General features: G+C 40.4%; 1 protein-coding gene across 1 annotated transcript; it reads left to right on the top strand.

Moving 5' to 3' along the window:
• Window positions 1–7749, top strand: SLFN14 (schlafen family member 14). The gene is made up of 4 exons (XM_006219209.3): window positions 1–1083; window positions 2441–2569; window positions 3966–4683; window positions 6724–7749. Exons 1-4 carry the CDS (start codon window positions 24–26, stop codon window positions 7556–7558), a joined length of 2742 nt encoding a protein of 913 aa, XP_006219271.2. The 5' UTR covers window positions 1–23; the 3' UTR covers window positions 7559–7749.
• The last annotated feature ends 8984 nt before the right edge of the window (window positions 7750–16733 follow it).

The following is a 16733-nucleotide window of genomic DNA, read 5'->3' as shown; positions in this document are numbered from 1 at the left end:
TGAGGCACAAAAGTGTTGCTGACATGAAGCGTCTCAAGGCTGATACGGAAATGCTCTACCCTGAGATAATTGTAGAAGTGGGCAAAGTGACTCTTGGAGAAGACAGCAGGAAGAAGATGACCAACAAGTATATGAAGAGAACTGAGAATTCTAAAATCATCGAAGCTACGTGTGCACTGTTAAATTCTGGAGGGGGCATCATCAAAGCAGAGATAAATGATAAACACTATAGTTACCGATGCCATGGGCTGGGACAGGATCTGGAAACTTCTTTTCAAAAGCTCCTTCCTTCAGGGTCACAGAAATACCTTGACTACATGCAGCAGGGGCACCATTTCATGATTTTTGTGAAGTCATGGAGGCCAGATGTCTTCAGCCTCCCTCTAAGGATTTGCAGCTTGAACTCCAATTTATATCAGAGAGCTGTGACTTCCACTATCAACCTGAGTGCCAGCGGTGCCCTAGAGCTTCTCCGAGAGAAGCAGTCTAGAGCCCAGAGAGGAAGATCAAGGGTGAAGGAGCTGCAGTCTCAGAAAGCTCCTGACAAATACATTCAGGAAGAGGAAGACATGAGGATGTCTGCCTCAGAATTTTTTAAAAAGGACAGACTCATGTATAAGGAGAAACTCAACTTTACTGAGTCAACACAGGTCGAGTTTAAAAGGTTCACCACCAAAAAGATTGTGCCTCGGATTAAAGAAATGCTGCCTCATTATGTTTCTGCATTTGCCAACACCCTCGGGGGATACCTAATCATTGGGGTGGATGATGAGAGCAAAGAAGTGTTTGGATGTAAGAAAGAAAAAGTGAGCCCTGACTTATTAAAGAAAGAAATAGGAAATTGCATAGAAAAATTGCCTACGTTCCACTTCTGCTGTGAGAAGCCGAAGCTGAATTGCACTACCAAAATCTTAAACGTGTACCAAAAAGACGTCCTGTATGGTCATGTCTGTGTGGTTCGTGTGGAGCCCTTCTGCTGTGTAGTATTCACAGAGGCCCCGGACTCTTGGGTCATCAGGGACAATTCTGTCACCAGGCTGACGGCTGAAGAGTGGGTAGCCATGATGCTGGATATTCAATCAGGTAAAGCAGAAGAGAAGTCATTACCCAGTCAGCAGGGAGGAACCCCTTCTCTGCCTTCTGTGGGCACTTGGTCAGATATCTCAGTTAAAGAATAGAAAAGCCTTTGAGGGGAGAGTGTAGCTCAGTGGTAGAGTGCATGCTTAGCATATGCACATACCTCCGTTTGAAAATAAATAAATAAACCTAATTACCTCCCCCCTCAAAAAAAGCCAAAAAACAAAAAAAACACACAAGCAACAAAGTAATAAAAATTTTAAAATTGAATGAAAAGAGAATAGAAAGCAGCTTTTACTTACAAACCTTCTCCTATCAAAGTGTTATTTTCTGAGTCTTTTATTACAAAGACTCAGACTATGAACTCCGTGAGGCCAAGAAATGCTTGGATTTCTATTGCTTTGGGGGAACATATGCCATTAGCCATGAGTTCATGAAAGTTCTCTTTCACGCACTGTAAAGGCCTGTTGAAAAAGTTTTGCAGGCTGATATTTCTAGTCTAAAACATTCATCAATAGTCTGTCTCTAAAAATGATATTTCAGGGAAACATTGTTTAAGAATGACTCTCCACTCATTCTTTCAAGGGAAACTTGTTGACAAATTTGAATTGTTTCAGGAACATTAGGAGCTAATACCTTCAACCAGTGGGCTGGGGACACCACCAGGTGGAGAAAAACTGATGCAAAAGGATGTGCTGGGGAGGGGATGGTGGTGGGAGAGAAGGACTCGTGTTTTCACTTCCTTACAGTTTTGATGAGAATCAGCGCTGGTGATTTCAGATCAATCCATAAGGGACTTACAGGCTGAATGAAGTTTATCAATTTGCTTTCACGATCCGTAATGTCCAGATTTGATAAAAGAAGCTTGAGCGATTTTATTGAATTATTCTTTCCCTTGTCCTAAATTGCTGAGTTTACTCTTCACGTGCATACACACCAAACTAGAGTTCCTACCATTTTCTATTCCAGCTAAACTTTGGATGGGGACTTTAATAACATAATGATACAAAAAAAAAACTACTGTGCTTATTTTTTCCTGACACTCCCGCATCCCATCACCTAGAAGCCTTTTCTTCTTAGCGGTGACCTGGAATCAGAATACTAGAGTTGAAAGGAATCTTAGGGATCACCTGCTCACCCTTGCAGGAGAGAGAGGTGAAATGACTTGCCCAAGATGAATCACAAGTGACTTAGAAGATGCAGGAGTCCCAGACCTGATTTTCTAACATACGTGAACCATCTGAGGCATAGAAAGAGTGGGAGCAGCTCAGGCATTACACACACATCACCTGTCCAAATAGAGGAGCAATAAAAAAAAATGTTTCTTTCTTCATCTGAAACAACTCTCGATGGATTTGTTTAGCTCCTTCCGGTCTGGCCGCAGACTACAGCCTTCACGTGATTTCACCAGCTTCGTCTGCACTAAGAAGCCCGTCATTTCCCATCAAAGTCCTGGACTTTAAGACAGCTCTACAACAACGCTTTTTCCCAGGTACTCCTTGATTTCAGCTGAGGGGACTATTTGTTTTCTAAAATTATGCTGAAAGGAATTGGTAGCAATTAGCCCAAGTTTTTCCCCTTAGAGAAGGTCAAATGTAGGGTTTAGCAGACGCAACAGTCCTGAATCCATATACATGGCGAACTCCTGTTTTCAGTCATCAGATCTGCCCTATACTTCTGTGTGCTTTCGGGCTCCCAGTCACACATGGCTTTTGTTCTCCAAATATGAGAGAACACATTTGAGAGAACTGCCCCACCCCAGCTTTCCAGTACAAAAGCAGGTGAGCTATGGGGTCACCTGGACTCCCTAAGGCAGAGTTTCTCAACCTTGACGCTATTGACATTTGGATCAGATAATGCTTTGTTGAGGGGAGCTGCCCTGAGAATTGTAGGCTGTTTAGCAGCACTAGATGCCTGTAGCCCCTCTCCAGCTATGACAATCAGAATATTTCTAGGGGGAGGGATAAATTTGGAATTAGCAGATACACCATACAATATATAAAACAGATAAACAATAAGGTCTTACTGTATAGTGCAGAAAACTATGTTCAATATCCTGTAATAACCTATAATGAAAAAGAATACATGTATGTATAACTGAATCACTATATGCTATACGTCAGAAACTAACACATCATTGTGAATCAATTATGCTTCAATAAAAAGAAATTTAAAAAAATTTTTCCAGATATTGCCAGGTATCCCCAGGGGGCAAAATTGCCACAAGTTAAGAATCACTGACATAGAAAACAAACTTACGGTTATCAGAGGAGGAAGGGGGTAGGAAAGGATAAATTGGAGGTTTGATATTTGCAGATACCAACTACCATGTATAAAATAGATAAACAACAAGTTTATACTGTATAGCACAGGGAACTATATTCAATATCTGGTAGCAACTAATGGTTAAAAAGAATATGAAAATGAATATATGTATGTTCCTATATGACTGAAGTATTATGCTGTCCACTAGAAATTAACACAACATTGTAAACTGACTGTACTTCAATAAAAATATATTTTTAAAAGAAGAATCACTATTGTAAAAGGACAGTTCTTAGTTTCCCAAAAGCATCACGTTCACACACACACACAAAAGTCCTTAACAGGAAGGAACACGTTCCTAGCAGTGCTGGACCATTTGGGGTTGAAGAGAGGATGCTAGAAGGCTGTTTTGTAAAGACCCCTCCCTGATTGCCTTCCCCTGTATAAGAGCTGCCAGAAATAGGAACCTCACAGCCCTGGCCTGCGGAGAGGAGGTGCTTTCTTTGCAGACAAGGAAACTCACAGTTGCATGGCCAGGCTCATTTCTTCTGATGATGATGATGCAGGAATACTAACAATGTGCTTTTGTAAATTTTAGTAACTTCTATTCTTTGACTTTTCAGTGACACAGGAAGAGATACAATTTAAACCAGAATCCCTCTGTAAGAAGCTCTTCTCAGATCATGAAGGACTGGAGGAATTAGTGAAGACACAGATATATCCTTGCTCTCCGGGGACTGTGATAATATTTTCCAGGAGCTGGGCTGGTGATGTTGGCTTAAGGAAGGAGAAGAATGTCCTGTGTGATGCTCTCCTAGTAGCCGTGAACAGCCCCCTGGTGCTCTACACAATCTTAATAGACCCCACGTGGGTTGGAGGGCTTGTGTATGCCCGAAACACTGCTCATCAGTTAAAGCAGAAACTGGGAACTGTCGGTGGTTACACAGGGAAAGTGTGTGTCATCCCGAGGCTGGTGCACCTGCCCAGCACACAGTGTAGACCTGATGAAACCCCCGTGCACTACCCCCAAGCCTACAGGCTCGCTAATGAGGGTGAAATGGAAGCTTTGTTGCAGGCCCTCATCGTGGTCTCGCTCTGCTCTCGATCTCTTCTGAGTGACCAGCTGGGCTGTGAATTTTTCAATTTGCTCATAGCAGAGCAGTGCGAGCTGCTTTCAGAGAGCCTTCAGGAGACACGAGAATTGTTCATCCACTGCCTTCCAGGAACCAGAAAGACAGCCCTCGCCATAAAGATCACAGAGAAAATTAAGGATGTGTTCCATTGCAAGCCAAAAGAGATCCTCTATGTTTGTGAAAGTGACTCCTTAAAGGATTTTGTGACGTAAGAGTTTTACTAACTAAATACACCAATATTTACTCAGTCTTTTCAACAGTATCACACAAGTAATTTGCAGTTTTAGTTTAAGATTTTGCGATGCCTTAGCTGCAAGGGCGAGAGCCCAAACTATAAACACATTTGGGATCACGTAGTTGAGCTGTAAAACGGCACTTTGCAATGTTCAGGCTTAAACATCTCATTATGAAATAGCCAACTATGTATAACTTTTAATCGATGTAATTAAAAACTTTTTTTTCAATATCTATGGTCTTTAAATTTAAGAAAGGTGGAAATGAACCTGTCTTGCTTTACATATACTTTTTGCTCGATACTTAAAAATGCTTTAAAGTCACAGAGTATTTCCATCAATTACACATTATACCTAACAGGAACTTGAATTTAAAAGCCATTTGATTTCGTTTATAAAATATGTTTATTTGTTTGACTTGTTCTGAGTCAATAATTGTAGAAAACATGCACTTTGCTTCTGATTTAAATCTTCAGGCTTCAGTTTAGTAAAAGAAATGGATTGTTATCCAATCCAGAAAATGAGGGCTTTTCATTTTCGGTTTGGTTGACTTATTTATGTGACAGACCTTTTTGAGCACCATTTGTATATCTGCTAGGTACTGTGTACACTTAGTGTTAGAGGCAACAAATATATTGAAGACCTTGCCATAAAACCCAATAAGAAAGACAAAGAGAAAAATAAGCAATGGGAGTGTTATGTAATTAGTATGATAGCAAGGATACGTTTATCTTAACTTTGGCTGGAGATTGGTCAGCAAATACTTCTCTGTGAAGATCCTTGGGCACACTCTTAAGATGTCACTAGGGGAAGTGAATAAAATGGGGGCTTTTTAGGCAAAGTGCTTAGCAAGCACAAAGGCAAGGAGGTTAGAGCATTGGAATGGTAGATCTGCCTGGAGCAGTGAAGAGCTGTGGGTATGTGGCAGATGATGAAGTTGGAAAGGAGGCAGATGACAGACTATGAAGGATCTTGTAAACTGTGCTAAGGGCTGCATTCTTTACCATGCTTCCTAGGTACGTTTTAAAGTATCCTAGTCAAAAGGCAAATTCAATTCAGCAAGCTATCTTTTGAACTGCTAATGTGAGGGGGATGCAGAGATGGCTAAGAACCAGTGCTTTTCTTCTAGAAGTCTGCAGAGTCCAAAGTGGAATAGAGGAACATGAATAGTAATGACTCAGGACATAGGGAGTAAAGCCCCAGGGACTGCATATATAAAGTCAGGAAATCTGTAGGGATGAGTGTTAGTACTTGGATCCAAATTACAGGAGGCAAGAAACAGCCAAGTTTGTTTAATATATACATGGGTGTGTGTGTATAAATATATTATATGTATATAATATATATAGTGTGTGTATTGTATGCTAAAACATACAATAAAGGAAAATTGGGCTAAGTAAATAGGGTAGTAGCTTCATAGAGGCATAGCCCTGTCATTTGCTACCCTTCGTGACATGTTATGGAATTCAGTAAACTCTTAATGTTTTCCTCACTGAAATCTACAGACTTCTTGTTTTGGACTCCAAGAAATAGGATTTGCTCCAGAGGAATCTGTATTAGCGCATACCTCTTTTGCATATGAAAATTACGATACGCTTCTAGGTAACTATTCTCCAGCTCTAAAAAAAAAAAAGAGAGAGGAAAGAAATAGTAGCAACAAGTGTAAATTACTTTTGAGATTTCCTTTAGATGCAAGGGATTTATCTTCAGGGATTGTTAAGCAGCAGAAATGGATTATAATAGAAATAATAAAATCTCCTACCCGGGTTCATCTCGAAAGTTTCACATGCAGATTTAACTTGGTAACCCCGAAGAGTAGGGTTTGCACTTGTGTATTCTGTCTGTCAGGTTAACTTGTAAGTTGAGCAGTTTTGTAGGATCCAGGACGCTACTGAATCAACGTCTCAGCTTGCAGATGGGAACGAGCCTCTAATTCCAATCCAGACAGTAAGACACGCATGGTGCTTCCTTTGTTTATATGCCTGAAAGCCTATTTTCTCTTTCATCCTTAACAGCCAGCAAACCACCTGCCATGCTGTGACCCGGAAAACCTTCATGAGAGGGGAATTCCCAAAGATCAAACACATAGTGATGGATGAGACTGAGAATTTCTGCAGTAAATACGGTGACTGGTACGTGAAGGCAAGGAGCATCACCCACCCAAAGGTGAGGGGCACTGGAAGTGAAAACCTTCACCACGGGATTCTCTGGCTTTTTCTGGACCCTTTCCAAGTCCATCATGCAGATAGCAATGGCCTTCCCCCTCCATCTGCTCAGTTTCCTCGAAAAACAGTCACCAACGGAACCCACTGCGCTTTGGAAATAGCGATGGTCATGAAAGAAGAAATGAAGAGGATCAAAGAAAATCCCCACTTCAACCTGTCTCCAGGCACATTGGCATCGTTCAGGGAAGCTGCCTACGAGGAAGCGATGCGTGCCCAGGCTCTGCCTGGGGTGTGTGAGACAGAGACAAACCTGACCACAGAAGAAATCGCGAAACGCGTGGCGGAAAGGTGTCACAACCTGTTCCAATGTGGCTATCTGCCCAAAGATATAGCAATTCTGTGCAGGAGAGGGGAGGACAGAGGACGCTATGAGCTTGCACTGCTAAGAGCAATGGAATTATTTGAGACGCATGGAGTCACAAAGGTTGTGTTCAGCCAGGCCTCTGGTGTTTTGGACAGTCACATCGTTTTAGACAGTATTCAGCAGTTTTCAGGCCTGGAGAGGAATATTGTGTTTGGGCTTAGTCCAGAATATGCCCGGTCAGAGGAAGTTCATAAGCTCCGTTTTGCCTCGAAAGCCATTAAACACCTCTACCTGCTTTATGAAAGGAGGTCAGCCTCCTGAAAATTATTTCAAACAACACAGAAAGACAGAGAGAGGAGTCCCTTCCCCCAGGCAGGTGGCAGCTATGCTTTTTCACATGTTACAAGTGGGGAAATCAAGGCAGAATCAGCATATCCTGGAGCCACAGAAATGGTTCTTGGGACAGGGCCTTTCGGTCTATCTGCAGGGTCACTGGCCTTTCCCCACGCCTCTTCACCTCTTCCCTGGGACTTAAATTGGTCCCTTGCTTCCACTTTTCCTGGCCCAGTCCAGCTTCTCTCTTGTGAACCACAGAGGTTCTCCTCCAATACAGAGCTGATTTTGTGACATCCCTGCTAATAACGTATCTTCAGGAAGTCCCTGCAGTCTTGAAACCAAAGTAATTTTCAAGGTTTTCCATGATACCCCCTGACGTACTCTCCTAACGCATCTTTTATTATACCTCCATCTCCCAGTGTTTCTAATGCACCCCAGCCTTGGGGACTCGGGGTAGGATGCCCTCCAGGCTGCTTACTTTGACTACGTGACTCCAGGATGGCCCCTTGGTTGGCACTTCATACTTACTATGGGTCTCAAGCTTCATAGGCCCAGAACTTGAATTGTAGTAAATAAGTGGGTTGGATGCTTTTGCTAATTGGTATATTCAACAGTAACATAGGAAGCCGTGTTACATATGGATAGCTTTGCAGCAAGGGGAGCTGGCAATCCATTTCAAGTGTGTGAAGACTTCAGGCTATGTTAGACGATTGCAATCATTTCTAAAATAGGGATATTTCCAACACCAGGACTGGATAGGTCAGCGTTACAAAAGAAAGCAAATTTAGAAAGGTAAGGATGACTGGTTGTTCTATACTCTCTGCCTCGGATGAAAGTGTTTTAGTTTCTGAAGTTTCCAGGTTGACCATAGCTCTTCTAAACACCTTCATACTTTGTTCACATGCACCCACTACATGTTAACATGTTTCTCTAGGCTGGGAACTGCACACTTTCTGCTGCTGGCCTGGGAAGTAATCTGTCTGTAGGTGGGGTCTTTCTTTGCACATGCCTGATCTCTTCCATTATGATTTGGTGTTAATTTTCCAATCCAACTCCGAGCGTTTACAGGGAGCCTGGATGGCAGCTCTACCACTTACCCCGCCTGTACATATTTCCGACCCCTGGCTATGCCTGTGCTATTCGCAGCCTTCAAACCCTTTTCTGTCTCTTCTACCTGTTGATATCCTTCCTTGTCCGTCAAGTCCTTATTCAAATGCCGACTTCCTCAATTAAATGTTCATCATCCCCCTAAGTTGGTCTCTTCTTTTACAGCCATTCTATGAATTAAAAAAAATATATATATATGGCACCAAACTCATTCTAAACTGTGCCAGAGAGGCAGTTGCTGCCATAGCAGAATCCAAGTAACACCCTCCTATCATGCATCCTTTCCACTGTATGTGAAATATACTAGAAATAAAATCAAAGTTCCCTTTTGCTAGTCAGCTCCTGAAACAACTAACCCAATCCTGTGCTCATCAATGCAATCCTGCTTTTCTCTCCATAAGGACTTTTAAATTTGGAAAGATTATGATTTCTAGACTGTTTTTAATTTCTAGAAAGGTTTAGGACAAACTTATTGATGCTGGAGAGGCATGAATTCAGGAGAAAATGTGGAAATATTCTTCTGGCTATAATTTCACATAAAGCCCTTCAGCCTTTTAAGAGTCAAGAGAGCAGGCAGGGCTTGGAAAAGTGCTGTTAGCTGCCTCTCAGAACTGCTCAGGCCACCAAACCAGCCAGTCTGAACCTAGTGTCCAGCTGTCCTACTCCTGGATTGAACAGCAGACCCTCCCCACTGCCTCCTGCTGCTCCAATTATCTGACATTTCCTCCTTGGGGGCTTTAGGATACTTTTAGGTGGGTGAAAATAAAGTTCAGCAATTAATTAGTTTTTGATGAAGCAAAAGATACCAGCATGTTAACATTTAGAGCATGGGAGATGTGTGAATTCTCTAAAAAGAATTTACAGAGTCGGAAGTGGAGGGATGGGGCGGATGTAGCTCAGTGGTAGAATACATGCCTAGCATGTTCAGGGTCCTGGGTTCAATCCCCAGTACCTCCATTAAGAATAAATAAGTAAATAAATGTAATTACTTCCCCCCAGGGAAAAAAGAAAAAGAAGGTGGAAGGGAATACAGAGACCAGGGATTGCTCAATTTTAGTCATAAGCCTCAATACCATTTGACTTTAAACTATTTGCATACATTGTATAACTTTTGATAAAAATAATAGATTTTTAAAGCAGAATTAATTGTTTTAGATAATTCTTTGTCAGTTCTTAGTCTACACAGACAGTCCATTAGGTGTATAGGGGAAGACCTAACTCAAGGGTTCTCAGCCCTGCCTACGCATTATAACCATCTGGGGAGCTTTAAAAAATACCAGTGACCAGACACCAGGCCAATGAAATCAGGCTCTTCAGGCAGAGCTTGGACACTGGTATTTATTAAAAGTTGTCCAGATGATTCCAATAGGCCACCAGGGTTGAGAACTCGTGAATCCTTCTTCTAGTCTGTTTTTTTTTTCTGTCCTCCAATGGAAGGGTACACACTTCTCTTCCCCTTAGACTGTGAGACCCTTGAGAATAAGTGTGACATGTACACGTCTTTATTTCCCCAAAAGTAGAGCAGGGCCTTGAACATGGCAGGTGCTCAGTAATTATTTATTAATGGACTTTCCACTTTCCGAAAAATCAGACACTACAAGGGTCAACGCTTCTATTCAACGGAATGAATGTCTCATTTTGGAGATTTCGAAGAGGTGAGTGTCGAGAATAATCAACATTGCAATAAGGGAGAATGGGAGCATAAAGGAATTTCAATTGGCTTTAGGCAAAAGTTAAAGGTCCGTATGATGGAAGTTTGTTAGATTTGAGTCTGAGATTAGGAACTGGTAGAGACTAAGAATAACTGGCTAACTGGGTTGTTCAGAATTCTAAATTTTTTCTATGGACCCTTAATATACTAGATAAAACAATTAGTTTGATGAAATAACATGCCTGCTGTGAGAAGCTTCTAAAACTTACTTTAAAAAAGAAAGGTGGGAAGGGATAAATTGGGAGTTAGAGATTTGTAGATACTAACTACTATATATAAAATAGATAAATAACAAGTTTATACTGTATAGCACAGGGAACTATATTCAATGTCTTGTAGTGACCTATAATGAAAGAGAATATGAAAATGAATATATGTGTGAGTGTATATATATATGACTGAACTATTATGCTGTACACCAGAAATTGACCCAACATTGTACACTGACTATATTCTCAATTAAGAAAGGTAATATAATTCTATTATATATGTTTGAGAAACGAGAAAGGAAAAAAAAAAAGTTCTTCTCATCTTGTTATCCAGGCATAATTTTATTTTATTTTATTTTATTGAGTTATAGTCAGTTTACAATGTTGTATCAATTTCTGGCATAGATCACAATTTTTCAGTCATACATGAATATACATATATTTATTTTCATATTCTTTTTCACCATGAGCTACCACAAGATCTTGTATATATTTCCCTGTGCTATACAGTATAAACTTATTTATCTATTGTATATATACCTGTCAGTATCTACAAATTTCAAACTCCCCGTCTGTCCCTTCCCACCCTCCTCCCCTCTGGCAATCACAAGTCTGTATTCTATGTCTATGAATCTGTTTCTGTCTTATATTTAAGTTCATTTGTCTTCTTCCTTCTTTTCTTTTCTTCTTCTTCTTCTTCTTCTTCTTCTTCTTCTTCTTCTTCTTCTTCTTCTTCTTCTTCTTCTTCTTCTTCTTTTCTTCTCTTCTTCCTCTTCTTCTTCTTCTTCTTCTTCTTCTTCTTCTTCTTCTTCTTCTTCTTCTTCTTCTTCTTCTTCTTCTTCTTCTTCTTCTTCCTCCTCTTCCTCTTCCTCTTCCTCTTCCTCTTCCTCTTCTTCTTCTTCTTCTTCTTCTTCTTCTTCTTCTTCTTCTTCTTCTTCTTCTTCTTCTTCTTTCTTTCTTCTTCTTCTTTCTTCTTTCTTTTTAGGTTCCACATATGAGTGATACATATGGTATTTTTCTTTCTCTTTCTGGCTTACTTCACTTTGAATGACATTCTCCAGGGACATCCATGTTGCTGCAAATGGCATTATGTTGTTATTTTTTATGGCCGAATAGTATTCCATTGCATAAGTATACCACAACTTCTTTATCCAGTCATCTGTCAATGGACATTTAGGCTGTTTCCATTTGGCTATTGTAAATAGTGCTGCTATGAACCTTGGGGTGCTGATGTCTTTTTAAATTAGGTTCCTTCTGGATATATGCCCAGGAGTGGGATTGCTGCCAGGTCTGATTTTTTCATTTCACTAATTTATTTCTATTGTTGATTTGTAAAAAAAAAAATTATTTCACATAGTTGTGATCAAACTGTATGATGAATTTTATATCCTGTGCATGTGTTTTTTCCAAGTAACCTTTTTTGTGAGGCATTGTTGTAGACTGTATTATTCTTCCCAATAGTTCATCACTCCCTATACTTGTACCATTTGTAGTTTCCTAGCATTAGAGCTGGAGTATATTTCTACCCCCTTGACATGGGCGTGGCCATATGACTTTATTTGGTAAATGAAATGTTAATAGCTGTGATGTATACAGAGGCTTTCCCCATTTCAGCGTTAAGTCTGCTTTCCTGGGCTTCTGCTTCCACTATGAAGACTTTGTCTTGGGCAGCCCACCAGTCACGGAGGAATGAAAGATGTGAAGCACAATAGAACTCGATTCATGGCTGGAGCCAAGTTCCACTGATCCTGACTAGATTAGCCAAAATCTAGCTGACCTGTAAATGCATAAGTGAGAAATAAATATTTACTATATGACTGAGATTCTAAGGTGGTTGTTTGTTTTGCAGCAGTAACCAATTCATACAGGCATTTCCACATGTTGTAGCACAGTCTTCAAATTTTTCATTTTTAACGATTGTACAGTATCGCAGAAGATTACACAAAATTTCAGTAACCATCTTTCTAATAAGTTGGGTGACTAGCAATTTTACACTATTAAAATCAAGTCAAGCATATGGCCTTTTCTTTCTTTTGTATATATATGAATCCTTAAAAATGAGATACTGGATCAAAAAGGTGACCTCAATAAGACATTCACCTTGTTCATATTGGCTTTCTTGGAAAGTGTATAGAAAACCCCCAAATCACTGTACATAGCAACATATAGATTTGTTGCCTTAAACAAGAGAATAAAATGCTGACATCAGGTTCTGATGACGAAAGAGGCATTGGTATTTCAAACAGCAGGCTCAGAGTATGCTGTCTGCATGCAGAGTAAAATCAAGGCCCATCACCCTCATCCAGAACCTCAGAGGAAGAACCTAATTTGAAGAATTGCAGATGAGAACACGAATTATGTAACCTTAACATTACATAGTGGGGAGGGTATAGCTCAGTGGCAGAGTGTGTGCTTAGCACGCATGAGGTTTTGGGTTTAGTCCCCAGTGCCTCCATTAAAAAAATAAACAAACAAACCTAATTAGCTCCCCCAAAGAATTAAATAAGGAAAAAAAAAGTATGTATAAACCTCTGATCACTTGAAACTCATGTAAGATAAGGTACTATCTCCGAGAAAGAAAAGATGGGATACCTCTGATCATTGATAGGACTTTTTTTTAAGAGAAACTCTGGCAAGGAGAAACCCATTTAAGGGAAGAGGAAGAACTATCGAGGTAAACCAGATTTCCTATGAAGCTGAGCTGCCCCAGTTTCTCCAAGGTTACAGGGAGGGAGGCTGAACATAAAATTATTTTCCAGAAGCTTCAATTTGAAATAAGCACAAAATTTATAATAACCATATGTTACTGTTTACTGAGATGTTACTACAACCAGCTACCATTTGCTAATGCTTTGCATGTATTCTCTCAACAACTCTATGAGACATACCATATACACATTATGTCCATTTCATAGATGACAAAACTGAGGCTCAGAGAATAAGTTAACTTTCTTAAAGGCACATGTCCAGTAAGTGTCCAAACTGGAAAAATGTTTAACATTTAAATAGAATACTTCATTAAGTAATCTCAACTCTAAGAATGTGTAAATACTTTAAAAATATTCTCCAGAGGTGAGACTATTCAAGTTTCTGTCAGGCTCCTGTCAAGCTCCCATCTCTAGAAAGCATTGAAATAACTGACTAGTCTACATTGTTTCCAATACTCAACATCTGTCAGTTCTCCCAGAGCCTCCCGATCATTCTGGAAAAATCTGAATTTTTTCTTCTGCAAAGCTCAGGGTCAAACTCAGGTCATATTCCTGACCTGTCCAAGGTCAGGGACTCCTACATGAACTGGTAGATCCCTTCTGAGGCTGCTGCATCTTGGCTTCTCCCACTGCAACCCTGGAGGCACTTTCTGGTGATTTAGGATGTAAAGCCCCATCTTCCTCCTTCCTTTAAAATCTCTTGGTTGGGGAGGACATATATATGAAATATATATGCCCATTTCACTTGATAACCTGCAAGATCTAATATATATAACTGTATATGATATAAATACTTAAAATAATATATAAAATATATTAAAAATATATATTAAATCTTGCTGGTTATCAAATGAAATGGGCATTTAGAAAGTTCCAGGGACAGTGTTTTCCCTCTGAATCTACCTCACCCACAAGGGGAAGGAAGAGCCTTAAGCTGCCTCCTCGTTCAGTATCTTCAGTTGACAGAGGCAATGTGATTTTGAAACAAAATGCGATCGGACTCCAACTTTGTTCCCTTTTGCATTCTCAGCCTAAGATGGAAGTGAAGAAGGAGGAATGAGGACATAGCCATTATGTACGTCCTCTTCTTATTGTTTATGGCTTCTGAATCATCTCAGGCCATTTGCATTTAAAGTCCATCTTCACCCCTGCTTTAATCAGAAAAAGTTGGCTTCCTCGTCCAATTACACAGCTTGGAAGAAGCATGTGTTGGGGGTGGGGGGCAGTGGGGGAAGCAGGGGCTCCCTTCCAAGACAGCCAGATATGACAAATAAACACCATAGTTAAAGGCTAATACATCAAAATACCTTGAAATCTCCCTTTCTGTGTCCTCTGATAACTAAGCTTATACTAACACATAGTGAGTGCTTATTATGTGTCAGATACTGGGCAAAGTGTTTTAAATACATTAAATCTTGCATCCTCCCTGAAATCTCTGAATTATGTATAGCAGCCCCATGTAAGGTAGGATAAAGTGGTGTTAGGAGCACGACTCCTGTGCTATACAGTATAAACTTGTTTATCTATTTTATATATACCAGTCAGTATCTGCAAATCTCGAACTCCTAGTAGCTTGCAGTGAAAAAGAATAGGAAAACGAATATATGTATATTCATGTATGACTGAAGTATTGTGCTGTACACCAGAAATTCACACAACATTGTAAACTGACTATACTTCAATTAAAAAAGAAAAGAATTAAAAAAAATAATTGCATGACTCCTAGGGTCAGACCCACCGGAGCTTTGAATTCCAACTCTATTCTTTATTGGCTGAATGGCCTCAGGCAAGTTGATTTCCCCCTTGAAGACAGCTTTCTCAATTGTAAAATAGAGGTAAAATTCATACCTTATACCTTAAGATAAAGATGAAGATTGAAATAATAATACATGTAAATAAAGCCTGGCATGGGGAAGGCTTCCAATAAATTTGGGCCCTGATTAGCTTTCATTTACAAATGAGGAAACTGTGGGCTTGCCTGAGATCACAGAACTAGTCCGTTCTGCACCCAAGACCTGAACCCATGTCTACCTGACTCCAAAGTCCACCTTAGCCTCTGTGCTCTTCCACCTTCCTGCACATCAAAGTTTAAAGGCATGAGTCTTCATGTTAATAATATAACAAACAGTAACTGATTTGATTTGATACTGAGACTAAGGTTGGATATACTCTGAAAATTTGTGATATTAAGCAGCATAGTTCTTAGCTTCTAAAATTTCTCTACGAATCAATATGATACCCAAAATGACTTACATAACAGAAATGTTTAAAGTGTCTTCTACACTAAGAAACTTTCAGAATGTTCCTTTCATTTCTAGGTCTATATAATGACGTTACAGAAAGACTGAAAAATAGAGAATGACAAGAGACAAGCCATCCCCATTCCTACCACCGGCTCACACAGTTGCTTTCGTTTCTGCCCATTCATTTCCAGTGTTAGTCCATTGGCAGATATATTTTAGCAGAGCTGTAATCACAGAGTACACCCCATTTTGCATCCTGTGGGGAGGTTGTTCTGGAGGCCCGCTCCCACTCTGCTGTCCCCCACATGGTACACGAGACCTTGTCCACACCACAGTGTAGGAAGGGGCGATTCTTGGTGCAGCAGAGACTCTTATGTCCCATTTGGTTTCCTGGCCAAGCCCACCTGAATTTACACTGACAGAGGAGATGACGATGATGGGCAAGTAAAGGATGCAAAAGCTCTTCACCAAAGTCCATAAAATATGGAATGTGAGGGTCAGGGGTACACATATTAGGGAACTTGGCAACAGAGTAACACGATGAGGACTGAAGCATTCTTCTTCCCTCATGTCCCCGTAGGGCACTGTGAGAAGCTGACATTGGTGGTTGTGCCCTTCCTGAAGGGTGGCTGTTGCCAGGCCCATGACTGGAGGTCTCTAAAACAAAGCTATTTGTCCAAAGGGACCTAAACAGTGTTGACCAAATTTGCCTGATAAGGATCACCTGTTGTGTTTGTCAAAATTCCAGATCCTGGGCCCCTCTCAGCTCTAGGGCAGGTGCCTGAGAGTCTGGAATTTGGATATCATTTAGGAAACACTGTATTGAATACTGTAAAGGGTGGCGACTATGTTGGATTACACAAAGAACGCCCCCCTATTTATAGTGCTACTCAGGAATGATCAGAACCTCCATCAGACTGAGCTCTGAGGAGGCACCCAAGTACTTGAGTGGATTTCAGGGCCGGAAGTGACAAAGTTCAAACGCAGGCTCAGGCACCCAAATCTAATCTGGTCGGGTTAACTGATCCTTCTTACATAAAATGGAAATAACAGTATTATAGCCATCCCTCAGATGGTCATTGTAAAGGTTAAATGCTATGTTTCATGTGCTTGGTACAAAACCAAAGTGTCAACAAACAATAGCTATTAAACCACTACTAAATTCTCAGTGCCTGGCGTATG

Source organism: Vicugna pacos, chromosome 16 (genome assembly GCF_048564905.1).
Source record: "Vicugna pacos chromosome 16, VicPac4, whole genome shotgun sequence".
In the NCBI taxonomy this organism is placed as follows: domain Eukaryota; kingdom Metazoa; phylum Chordata; class Mammalia; order Artiodactyla; family Camelidae; genus Vicugna; species Vicugna pacos.
This window is presented reverse-complemented; position numbering and strand designations above follow the sequence as displayed.